At 45.4% G+C, this 11,768-nt stretch overlaps 1 protein-coding gene across 1 annotated transcript; it reads right to left on the bottom strand.

The window, feature by feature from the left end:
- Positions 1–237: 237 nt before the first annotated feature.
- Positions 238–11,466, bottom strand: LOC117898150 (probable E3 ubiquitin-protein ligase IRF2BPL). Its single transcript, XM_034807352.1, has 4 exons — positions 9,164–11,466; positions 1,631–1,720; positions 966–1,567; positions 238–895 (listed from the first exon to the last, which is right to left on the bottom strand). The coding sequence occupies exons 1-4, from the start codon at positions 10,128–10,130 to the stop codon at positions 755–757; spliced, it is 1,800 nt and encodes a 599-aa protein (XP_034663243.1). The 5' UTR covers positions 10,131–11,466; the 3' UTR covers positions 238–754.
- Between the last annotated feature and the right edge of the window lie 302 nt (positions 11,467–11,768).

Raw genomic sequence — 11,768 nt, forward strand, 5'->3', positions numbered from 1 at the left:
GATCTACGTGTATTAAAAAAAAGGAAGGTTATCATCTATGCAAGTGTATTTTTCTGTTTTGCTGTTTCTATGATCTGTTTCTAGGTGTATAAGTTGTAGAGTTTCTTTCTTGTTTTTAATAAGAAATATTTCAGTTTTTCACTCGCTTCTCGTGGTTTTTCTCCGTTATCAGCTCCATTTCCTTTCTTCCGCCCATAAGTATGCTACTAAATTGCCTCATCTTATCGTGGGTTCTTGGTATGGTTGGTGTTATTCCCGTTCTACGGCTTGAATTTGTATTTCTGCTTACGCCTCTGATTTGATTCCATTTTTTTGTTTTGTTTGTGGGGTTCCCCTACAATCTGGTGGAACATGCTCCCAGCGGTTCTTCTTTGCTGCTTACTCCTACAAAATTATTGTTGTTCATTGATAGGTCGGTCTATCGATCGCTCGGTCGGTCGCCATTGACAAAGACGGAGAAAGCTTTTAATGCTGACTGCTCTCCTACCGCTAACGTTACCACCGCCTCCGGAGTCACTGGCTGCGGTTGCCACGTACAAAATGTTGCCTCTCAAGCACTCACCTCACATACTCACACAGCGTACTCCAGCTGGAGGACACCGTGTGCAATAGGGAGGGAGAGAGGGAGAGTTTTGGCGAGTGAGTGTGCGAACGAGAGATATAAAGGGAAAGAGAGATCACACACGCACACACACACACAATTCTCTCAAAAGTGCTCCAAAGCTCTTCGCAGCTTTTTACAGTAAAACGGACATTAAGACTCGCGCTCCTTCTTAACCTTCACCTCCTCGCCCAGTATGGTGGTGATCTCGCCCTGCATAAACGCCCACGGTATTGTAGAGTTCGCCAGAGGGCAGCGGTCCCCGCTCGGACAGTACACCTCGTTGCCCAGTCCCTGGGAAAGATAGAGAGAAAATCAGTTAAACGCTCCTTGAAGAAAGTGAAGAAAAGCTAATGGTACTCACATTCTGCCGCTTGATGCTCTCGCGGCTACAGGGGAAACAGAACTTGTGATGATTCACCGAAGGACACTGGACAAAGTGCGTGTCCTCGAGCCGCTCCTGGCATAAGGTGCACTTAAGCGTTGCATTCTGAGCGGCCGCAGCCGCTGCCGCTGCTGCGGAATTTGATGCTGCACTGCCGCCCGGCGCCCCACTAATCCCGGCACCAGCTCCCCCACCGCTGCCCATGCCTGGCGTGCCCTGACTGCCACTGCTCCCAGGTCCGGGATTCACTGCTCCGCTGCCATTACTTCCGGATGGACCGCCACCGCCGAGTCCGGTGCCGCCATTACTGCCCCCGGCCGTGCTGCCGTCGCCGGCCCCCGCACCTGGCGGCATCGATGAGGGTCCTGGGTTGCCAGGTGTGGCACTGCCAGCGGACAGTTGGGAGCTGCTGCCGCCGCCCGGAACACCCAAAGAACCGGTTCCTCCTCCGTTGCCACTTCCGCCGCCCAGGCCACCGGTCACGGACGTCTGCCCGGCATTCGCACCGCCCACCTCTGTGCTTGTGACTGTTGTGCTAGACACGTGTCGGGAGCCTGACGATCGCCGACCCGACGAGGAGCCTGTATGAAAACGAAATTGACACTAGAAGTTGACACATCCGAAAATATGAATGAACAACTAACCCGAACTATTAGGTGAGTGTACGCTTCGTGGGGGCAGCGGTCCCGAGGGCGGGCTAGAGCCATTTCGTCGACTGGCCGGTGATAGGTGATCTGGAATGTAGGGCAGGTGGATGTTTGAATTAGGTAAATGTATGTTTTGGATAATTATTGATACTACGACTATCTTTTTATGATATGTACATATGTAGATGTACAGGTGCAACACATTTGTACTTATTTATTTCCCCAGCAGCCAAGTGCTATTGTACCTGGGGGCGCCTTGGCCCCTCTACGCTCTATGCAATTATGTACATACAGCTACGGTCAAAATAATAGTAGTGCCAATATAATTAATCTTACTTTCTTACGAGCACTTTTACAAGACATTTAAAAATTGTATTGCACGATAGCCACGATAATTGCTGATTGCAATAATATAAAACACTTTTGATAAATCATCAACGTTTTCAGAAACAAATTTTAAAGTTGAAACAGTAGTGAAAATTTTCAAAAGGGACTACCTCTCCATAGAAATCGTCCTCTAGGACTTTTGAAAAACGACACAAAGATTGAGTATTTTATTTGTGAGACTTCTCCTTTTCATTACTTGATCAATTCTATATTTAATTGAAATCGGGTAACCGAAAGGGTCATTCCATAGAATGCACTCTATTGGCACCGAACCAGTATTTTGCTGTCTTCCCGGGACGCCCAAATAAGCTTCATATCAGCAGATGCAAACAGTGGCATCATATCGATCGATATCTGAATATATAAATGGCGATCCAATGATTTTAACCCATCAACTGGCGAAATTCCGCTGTTTTTACAGTATATCAAGTGTATTTTTAGGAAACTTTAGTGGATTTGTTACTTTTCAAACATTTTAGTAGCACTACCCTTATTTTGACCGCATCGAAAAGGTGATGTTTGCCGAAAAAAGTCAAAGAAACGGGACACGCTACTATAACTTTATAATCAAGCATGGAATGGCTTGACAGTTTTTCGAGGAAGGCAACAAATTGTATTGTTCAAGGAACAGCGGAAAAATTAGCAACATGTAATTCCCAATCTAGTTTTATTATTATTTTGACTGTATGTATGTACGAATTATGAATCGAACTCAAATTATGGTTCCTTCAACTTTCAAAGCAAAAACATTTGCTGGAATACCTCTCCTCTTTTCGGCTAGTTTTTCTTCTCTCAATGTAATTTTAGAACTTGGCACAAAAATATTTCTATATGCATACAAAATTCATACAGACATACATATGTACATATTTGTATATATATGTATATCTGGGCAGCGGCAGCAACAGATACAGCAGCAACAACAACAAATTTCATTCACCAACAAGCCCCAATACCCCAACCCCATTCAATATATATGACGTCACAATAGCCCCACATAATTGCGTGTCATTGTGTGGCATTTAAAGTCTGGTTCCACTGTGCACCGCGCCGTCCCAGCTGGTCTTTTTTGTGTGTGTCTGTTTTGTTTTGTTGTTTGTTCCGCTTTTGGCAGCTTCTTCTCCTACTTTCTGCGCATTCTTTTTTTGCTTCGTTTTTGCAAACGTCAACGTCAGTTCAGTTGGCAATGTGCCCAGCCGACACGACACGACATCAACGAAACGAGACGAAATGAAACGAAACAAGTTTTCTCTGTAGCACTGCTGCAGAAAATACGTCACAGTACAAAGCCGAGGCAGCGACAGCGGCGGTTTGCATGCAACCAAGTGAGAGAGGGTGAGGAAGAACGCGGCAAAAATTGCAGTTGTTTGCCCGAGACGTTTTCTCCTTCTCCCTCGGTCATCTTCATGCAACTCCTTTTCGTTTTCATATTTTGCATGCATGACATGCAATACTGTGTATGTATCACAAGTAACACACACACAACTCTCATACAGCGAGCTCGAATATTATACCCTTTGCATACAGTATGATTATTTTTGCCACGTGTTTGTAACACTAAGTATTTTCATATTCATAAATGACCTTGATCATCATGTCACTCTTTTTCCACGGTAGATAATACCACAGTTTTTAAACTAGTCAAATTATTTAAAATTCTATATGCATACAGTTCGAAGCTACCGTAAAAGCTTTGACTCTGCAGGGTATCGACAGGCTCGAGCCGCAAAGTAAGTCGTCTATCATTCTTCAATTAAGTCTTGTTTTAGTTTTTTTGTGACTGTGCTTTGGGTTTTCATTTTTCGTCACGTCGTGACATGACGACGAAGCGTGCAAGTTTAAACAGGCCCCTGCTGCCGCTAGGGCTGCTGCCACATCTGCTGCTTATTGGCTGCGCCGTTTTTACTCTTCTATACCACGACTCGTACCGCTTTTCGTAGGCATTGCACGCGCACGCGTATCCACAATTTACTTTTGCTGCTGCTGCTTGATATTGAAAAAAGAAGGCAGAGACGACATTAGCGATCTTTAATTTGTATGCCCAACACGGCACGAGCACATTGCTCAAATGTCGACGACGCTGTCAGTTGGAGCCGCCAGGCCGGCAGCCATACATACGAAATGGCCACACATACGAAATGGCCAGCGACTCACAGCATTGTGTGCTGTTATAATTGTTTATTTGAAAGAAAAAAGACTGTTGCTCTATGACTAAACTGCTTACGCGGCAGTGGCCACATGTCTTTAAAAAGTTGCAGGGGAAAGGACGTTGTCGACATGGCCAATTTCGGGGTGTCGCCCATTGTCGTCGTGCATGTTGTGTGGCCCCAGCATGTACGCACGGGCGTACATAAATGTGGTATATGGAAGTGTTTGTGCCTGATCGCGTGTCAGTGAATATGTGTGCGTGAGTTGGTATATTTATAGCATTTGTTTATATTTTGCATTCGAGAGTGAAAAGCAACAACTGCAACCATATGTAAAAACCAGCGAGAGCACTGCAACGGAGCTTCCTCTCTCACGCAAATCTGTCCCTTTCGCTCTCACGCAGATACACGCAGAGTAGAGAAGAACAGCAGAACAGCACATGGCCCATTGAAAAGAAGCATGTGCAGATAGTTAAGTGCAAGCCAGAGAGGGACAACATTCCTGCGCAGGTTACACACAGTTCCGAGAATGAAGATGGGCCGGCTCAGGACAGTGGGCCGCATCGAATCGGAACAGAATCTTTAGAGAAAGAGGCACGTTTCACTTTCGGCCTCTTATGATTGAGGCTGCTCTGTTTATAAAAGTGTTGGTTCCCCATGACAATTCCCATTTCCACCGAATTTCATATACAGTACACACCCCAATTCCCACACCACATGCCCATGCATTTGCATAGAATAAGCAACATCCATTTTCGCGATCCCAGTTCTCCATATCGAATATGATTTCTATTTATAGATCCGTTTTAATTTTCGACACGAACCGACTCACACATATTGCCTGCCTATGGAACCGTATTTCATGATCGAAAGTTCGCACTACCCGAGCAGCGGAACAGCAGAAGCAGGAATGATTCACTGTTTACACTTGGATTACGGATTACAGATGTATACAGATACATTTTTGGATTGGGGGCACTCATTGTAAACAATTCAATATTTATAAAACTTTCTATGGTAATAAAAATAAACCATATTGTGTATACTATGCTATGTAAAAAAATAAACTATTTACCTTCGTATGAATGAAGATTCTTCGATCAATCTCATTATCAGACACCGCACATTCCTCAAAATCTCTGCCTCCAAACACACCCCACCAAAGTTATAGTTCTGGGTTTCCATGGAAATTCCAATTGATAGAAGTATGATATTTTGTATCTGTGGAATTTCGGGGCAATTCCAATTATTCGTCTTTAATAGGATCTGTTTCATATGCACATACAAAGATGTACATATGTACTTTGATTCGACCTAACGTTCAGACTCTTTCAAAAGCGCTACGATTTTAAGTGGATTCATTGATTGTCTTGGTTTCCTCTCTCCTAATGCCAAACCACTTAAAAATCGCCCTTCTAATTATGTATGTATGTATGTATGTATGTATGTATGTACATATGCTATTCTAAATAAATAAATAATAAAACAATAAACAAAGCAGCTAGAAGTGGTGTGGGGTAGGCACTGGACATGAGTTTCGTCATTCTGGCTATAATAATGATCAAATCTGATCTTAATTCAGGGATCTGGTACATATGCTATCTGAGTAGGAGGCGTCAAGCAAGACGGACATACAGACGTACTGATCTTATTGCTATTGCTGCTGATTAAGAATATATGTAAATAAACATATACATATATGTATATATACATATGTAGACCATATGCTTTATGGGGTCGGAAACGTTGTATTCTATGCGTTACATAAATCCGATTTCGACCACAAATACAATATACCCTATTTACTCTTCGACTACCGGGTATAATAAACAAATTTCTACATATGCATGAATATTTCACAGGGTGTTGAACAGTCACACCAAGAGCCAGAGAGGTAAGACACGACCCGGTACCGGGTTTCGCTATCAGTCAAAGTTGGCCATGGACGATAAGATAGTAGAGGACGTGTATGGAGAGACACCCCGTCGAACAGCCCGTCCGTCAATTTCACGATAAGATAATAAATAAAACAGCTGTGTTTATAGAACCGGCCAAAAGCAAACGAAAGTGGAATGGAGTGGTAAGTGTTATACACAGGGCCAAGTATGGGAATATTTGCGCCCGCGGCGAACCCTTTATATTCAAAATTTAATAGTTTCGAGTTGAAATCGGCGACCGTCAATTTGGGCGCCCGGGGCAAATGCCCCCTAAGTTATCAACATCAGTAATATCATATCAGGACGTACGGTGCGTTCCTCTGAGAGCACCGTAGACTCTTCAGTATATTTGCCTTTCTGGTCGCATGTCATGGGTTTTAGTCCCCTTATCGAGCAGTTTTTTGTCTTATCTATCCACATGGTCGGCTACCTCAGATATGATAAGATAAATACAGATACACCTACACATGTTTGTAAATTCATGTGTATGTACATTTATCGTTTGTATGGGTACGACTAGGTCGATGGCGCAATCTTATCCCCGATAAGCTGCTTATCTATGTATGTACATATGTAAATATATAACAGCAAAGTGCCACTCGGTTGACACTCTCCCCAGAGAGAATGGTACATACATATGTACATATGTACATGCATACATACATAAAAATAAAACTGTACAAGTATAATACAGAAACCATTGTCGCTTTCATTCACAGAAAGCCGATGCAAGGGCGCATGACTGCGGTGCCACTGTGCGAGGCCATCAGCAACAACAGTTGAAATAATGCATCTATCTTATCAGCAGCCGTGGTGCCGCAACAGAGCAGTGTCAGAGTAGACCGGCGTAGCAGCAGTACCGCCCCATCAAGCTTGTTCACGTGTTTAACGGTTAACATGCGAACTCCACTCCACGCTGAGCTCTATCATCTCTCTTGTGCACGCCGCTGGGCAGACAAATTCTGGCGCTGTTGAAAGAGTCAAATAACACATATGCAAGCACACGCATCGCATGTCTGCCTAATTTCCACTCCTCTCCAACCAACACATCCCCTTTTTGGCATGCAGAGACAAATTCCTGGCGAACGCATTGGAATGGTCAGTCGGTAGACACACACAGTCCGACGCACTCGACTCGTTAGGTGGGAATGCATACACACAAAGCATACACGAAGCACTGAATGAAGATGAAGGCGAACGAGGAGGCCCGAAACGAAAAGGAGGTGGAGCCCGTCGGCTGGTGGCGGGATGGGGCTTGGAAACGAGCGCGCGCACGTTTTACAAGTTTTTTCCTGTATGTACCCGTGGAATTGTTTTGTTATACTTTTGGTACATATGTACATATACATATGTATGTACATACATCCATATTCATGCATGCATTTATGTACGTACATAAGTCAAAATATATGTATTATATGTATGTATACATACATACATATGTACATAGCCGTAGAAGGAATTTTGGTCATGAAACGCACACATACGAAGAAATGTAAGGTAAATAATCAAAAACAAAAAGCTCTTGAAAATTGCCACAGTGCAACGTTTTTTCTAACCAAGAACATATGTACATATTTAAAATTATTAACGACATAAACATTGTTGTACCGTTTTTTTTTAAATTATTTTTCCTCGTTCTCAAATCATATGCTGTCTTGGCCCACTGTGCGTAGGGCTGATGACGGCATCGCGTTCTGCAGTTCCCCCCAGTTCCAACTATTTTTGCTGTTGTTATTGCAGTTTCTTTTTGTCTTCATCTTTCTCAGTTGTTCTTCCAGTAAGTGATCTTGTCACTGCAGTTCTCCCGTTCCCCCCTCTACGCATACCATAGTATGCACATATGTATGTACATATACAAACTAACAAAATTTATCTATACTCCGGTTATCGCGCATAGCGTAAAAACAGCACAGAAAAGCCGAACAGACGAAAAAGTAAAAACCAAAACAAGTTTAATGACGTTTTGCGCGCGCACTAAAAGAAAAAAATATATATGTACATATATAGGCACACATACACTGCTACATACATATATACGGATACACACAGAAAACCAGCAGTCGAAACGGGTTTTCGGTCAGCAGCAGCAAGTGAGAAGAGGAAGAATAGTCAGTGACAGAGAACGACCGATTGTTGGGGATGGCAATGTGGGGTGGTTGGAGGGGTCACACACAGTTACATGGGGGAACGTCAGCGACGACGATTTTTGCACGTCTTTGTTTTTATTACATTCTGCGCGTAGCGTCGCGTCGACCGCCCTTTTGAGCGATTACGATTACGTACGTGCATGTGACAATGCCCTTGTATTAGTGTGTTAGAGATGTAGCAGGAGCCGGACGAATGCGAATACGTACGTATACGTGTGTGTAAATGTGGCTGAGTGTGCATGATACGAAGTGCGCATGACAATGGCCAGGGTTTGCAGCCCTTGCCAGGCGGGGGTTGCATTTAGCTTCTTTGGTGTTTTGGTGTATGTATTGGATACATACACACACATCTGTTGTTGTGGCCCAGAGCCTGGAAAAGCTGCTGCCACGCTTCCAATACCTACCTAACCACACACACGCACACACATTAACGCTTGAGAGGAACCAGAGCCCTGATAAGACTCAAAACATACTGGATGGATTGATAAGAGGCCTGCCTGCCTGACCGTGTTATCTAATCTCGCCGGACCTGGTTATCAGCCATGTCCACCAGCAACGACACCGCTTATCGCTCACCCACCATCCCCATCCCCCCTGTCAACGTACTCTAGCAACCAACCCAGCACCGAAGCCCTGCCCTAAGCCTAGTTCCCCCATCAAGTTCCAAGGGGCGATAAGCACCCCTCTTCCACCCACCACCTTACAGCAACAGAAATCACGCTTTCACATTCTGGCCTGGTTCCATGGCTGCCTTATCGGCCTCTTCCCTATAAAGACTGCATTCACATGCGGCTCCTCCAAACCCTCTACATATGGTGTAATGAGAACACACTACTGAAATTAGATTCGCGCTCTCCCTCTATCTTTCTCAACCCATTGTTTTTTCTGTTTTTGTGGAATGGTACTCACCGCCTGCTTTGAAGGTCGAAGCATCGAAGCTGGGCGCCCGCACCGGCTGCTGCTTGTCCCGCAAATTAAGCTGCCGCTCTGGCACGTAGCTGACGGCGGCGGGCAGTGATTCTCCACGTGTGAGGGGCGGCCGAACGCCGCTGGGATCGTCAAGAGCGCTTCTCTTGACGCCAGGTGGACCAGCTCCATCCGATGGGACAACTGCGTGGGGGCCATGAGGCTGCTGCTGATCGTCCACATCCTCGGAGGAGGGACGTTTCAGATTGACGGAAAGGGCGGGTGGTAGCGTGGGTCCATTGCCGGCTCCACCGCCGGTCATGCCCCCGCCCACACCGGACTGTTGCTGCTGCTGTTGTTGTTGTTGTTGTTGTTGTTGTTGTTGCTGCTGCTGGGCCACGGAAGCGGCCCTTTGGCCCGAGTTGGGCGGCATATGGTGGGGCGTCATGTGGGAGATGCGGACAGGTCGCACTCCGCCAGACCCGTCATGAGGCGACGCTTCTAATTTGACCGGATAGTCCATGAGGCTGGTGGTCTGCTGCGGCGGCGGTCCGATGCGTGGAACGGGCATCTGGTAGGCGGCCGCCACGGCGGCATGATGCATAACTGCAGCCACTGCAGCGGAGCTGCCACCCAGCGAAAGAGGTCCACCAGGGGCGCCGGACGGACCAGGTCCGCCGGCACTGCTACTAGGCGCTCCACGATGCGATCCTGGTACCTGCTGGAGCCCGGCCACTGTCTGCTGTTGCTGCTGAAGGACGACCACTTCGCCGTTCTCGTGAGCACGCTTGCTGCTCGGATGGAGTCGCTTCATCTGCCGGGCGGCGTCCAGCACCACCTCGATTCGGTCGGCACCCTCATAGTTGACGCAGCCGCGACAAACCGCCTCCGTGAAGTCATTGATCATGGCCCAAGGCATGCGGGGCAGGTCACATAGGTAACAGTGCTGTCGTTTCGTTTGGAGCGACATTTTGCGATAATTTGTATTGAAGAGAGAATGCAGGGGGCGTTGCGATGGAACACTGGAAATCCTCCAATGGAATGCCCACTGGATGTGCTCTTGTTTCTGCTGCTGCTGCTGTTGCAGTTGCAGTCGACGACCCAAATTTACGCGCGCAAGTCGCCCTACTTTTGGCGTCGGCGTTGGCGTCTCTGCTGCTGTTGCTCTTCTCACCAACTGTTCCTCTTCTGGGGTTGTTCTTCCTGTTTTGCTCTATCCTCCTTCTTTAGGCTTCGTTTCGTTTTGTTTAGCGTTCAGTTCAGCGTTTTGTTTTTTTAATTGCTTTTGATGTGAATGTTCAGAAATTGCCGTTGCAAAGATTCGGATTCGGATTTGAGCTGGAACCGGCGACGCATTGCTCTTGGGCACACGGGCGGCTGCTTGTTCATTTTATCCCCCTTTATCCCCTTCATACACAAACACACCCCACTCACTCGTTTTTTTTATGTTTTCGTGCTTTGCTTTTTGCTATTGATTTTCGCACACGCACACGTACATGGGCCAGGCCATCACACACATGGCCATTACTTTACAGTTGTTTTTCATTTACTTTAAACGCTTCTGTTGTTTGTTTATATTTTTGTGTATTTTATTTAGCACCACACAAAAAAAACAATGGTAGAACAATTATTTTGGGGGGACTTCGGTTGCGTACTGCTCTCTTCTCTTGTCTCATGTTTTCTTTCATTTCATTTTTTCTATTGCGCTGCGGCATTCATACACACACACACACACACACTCGCACATGCAGATGTGTACGTACGCGTTTACGTTTTCTGTTTCTTCTTCGTTTCGTTGCGCTTGCATGCGGAGCAGGACAGATAGAGAGGGAGAGAGAGATAGAGCGAGCAAGACACGTACAGCCGACGACGCCAAAAAACGTGGAGGAACCAATCGAACCCAATTCCGGAGAACGCACTCAACTGGACGCACTTATTAATTATTTTATTAAGTTTTATTATGTATTTACTTCGGAAAAACAAAACAAAACACACGGAGTATACAGAGCACTCGGCACGACGTCGTTCGTTATTTTCTGGGGTTGCGTTGTCGTTGTGCACGGTAGGTATGTATGTACATGCATACATATATATCGAATGTTGATATATTTTTTTTACTACATATATTTGTGGGTGATATTTTTGTTGCAAATATGGAGATTTTTCTGGGATATATCAACAATCAACGGATGCTTCCGAATTCATTCAACTTTCTGTTTTTCCCTTTGGTCCGGCACGTTCGCCTGGCGATGCTTGTAACACCAGCTTTTAAATTTCAAACTTCAAGATATATTGTACAAGCAGGGCCAGGGCCAGGTGAGCTTTGTGCGTGAGCCTTGTGAAAAGCTTGCTCGTTTTTGCCTGCTGTCCATACCTTGCCATGGCGAAGTCGACTCATTTTTGCGGTGCAAATATGAGCAGGAAAATACCGCAGCGATATACCAAAATATACCTTATCATTTTCAAAATATACCGATGAAGTGTAAAGCTGAAATTACACGGTGAGTCCGAATCGCTGATTCATCTGTACGTGTGATGCTCACATTCTCATTTCCCGCATACAATCACAATGATTCACAGAATATTAAATCGATTTAGATATTTGAGC

This window comes from Drosophila subobscura, chromosome A (assembly GCF_008121235.1).
Source record: "Drosophila subobscura isolate 14011-0131.10 chromosome A, UCBerk_Dsub_1.0, whole genome shotgun sequence".
In the NCBI taxonomy this organism is placed as follows: domain Eukaryota; kingdom Metazoa; phylum Arthropoda; class Insecta; order Diptera; family Drosophilidae; genus Drosophila; species Drosophila subobscura.

Coding starts and splice junctions, on each gene's coding strand:
- LOC117898150 (XM_034807352.1), bottom strand. CDS start 10,130: ATGTCGCTCCAAACGAAACGACAGCACTGTTACCTATGTGACCTGCCC. Junction 1,721..9,163: donor TTCGACCTTCAAAGCAGGCG/GTGAGTACCATT, acceptor CCTACATTCCAG/ATCACCTATCACCGGCCAGT. Junction 896..965: donor AGAGCATCAAGCGGCAGAAT/GTGAGTACCATT, acceptor TATCTTTCCCAG/GGACTGGGCAACGAGGTGTA.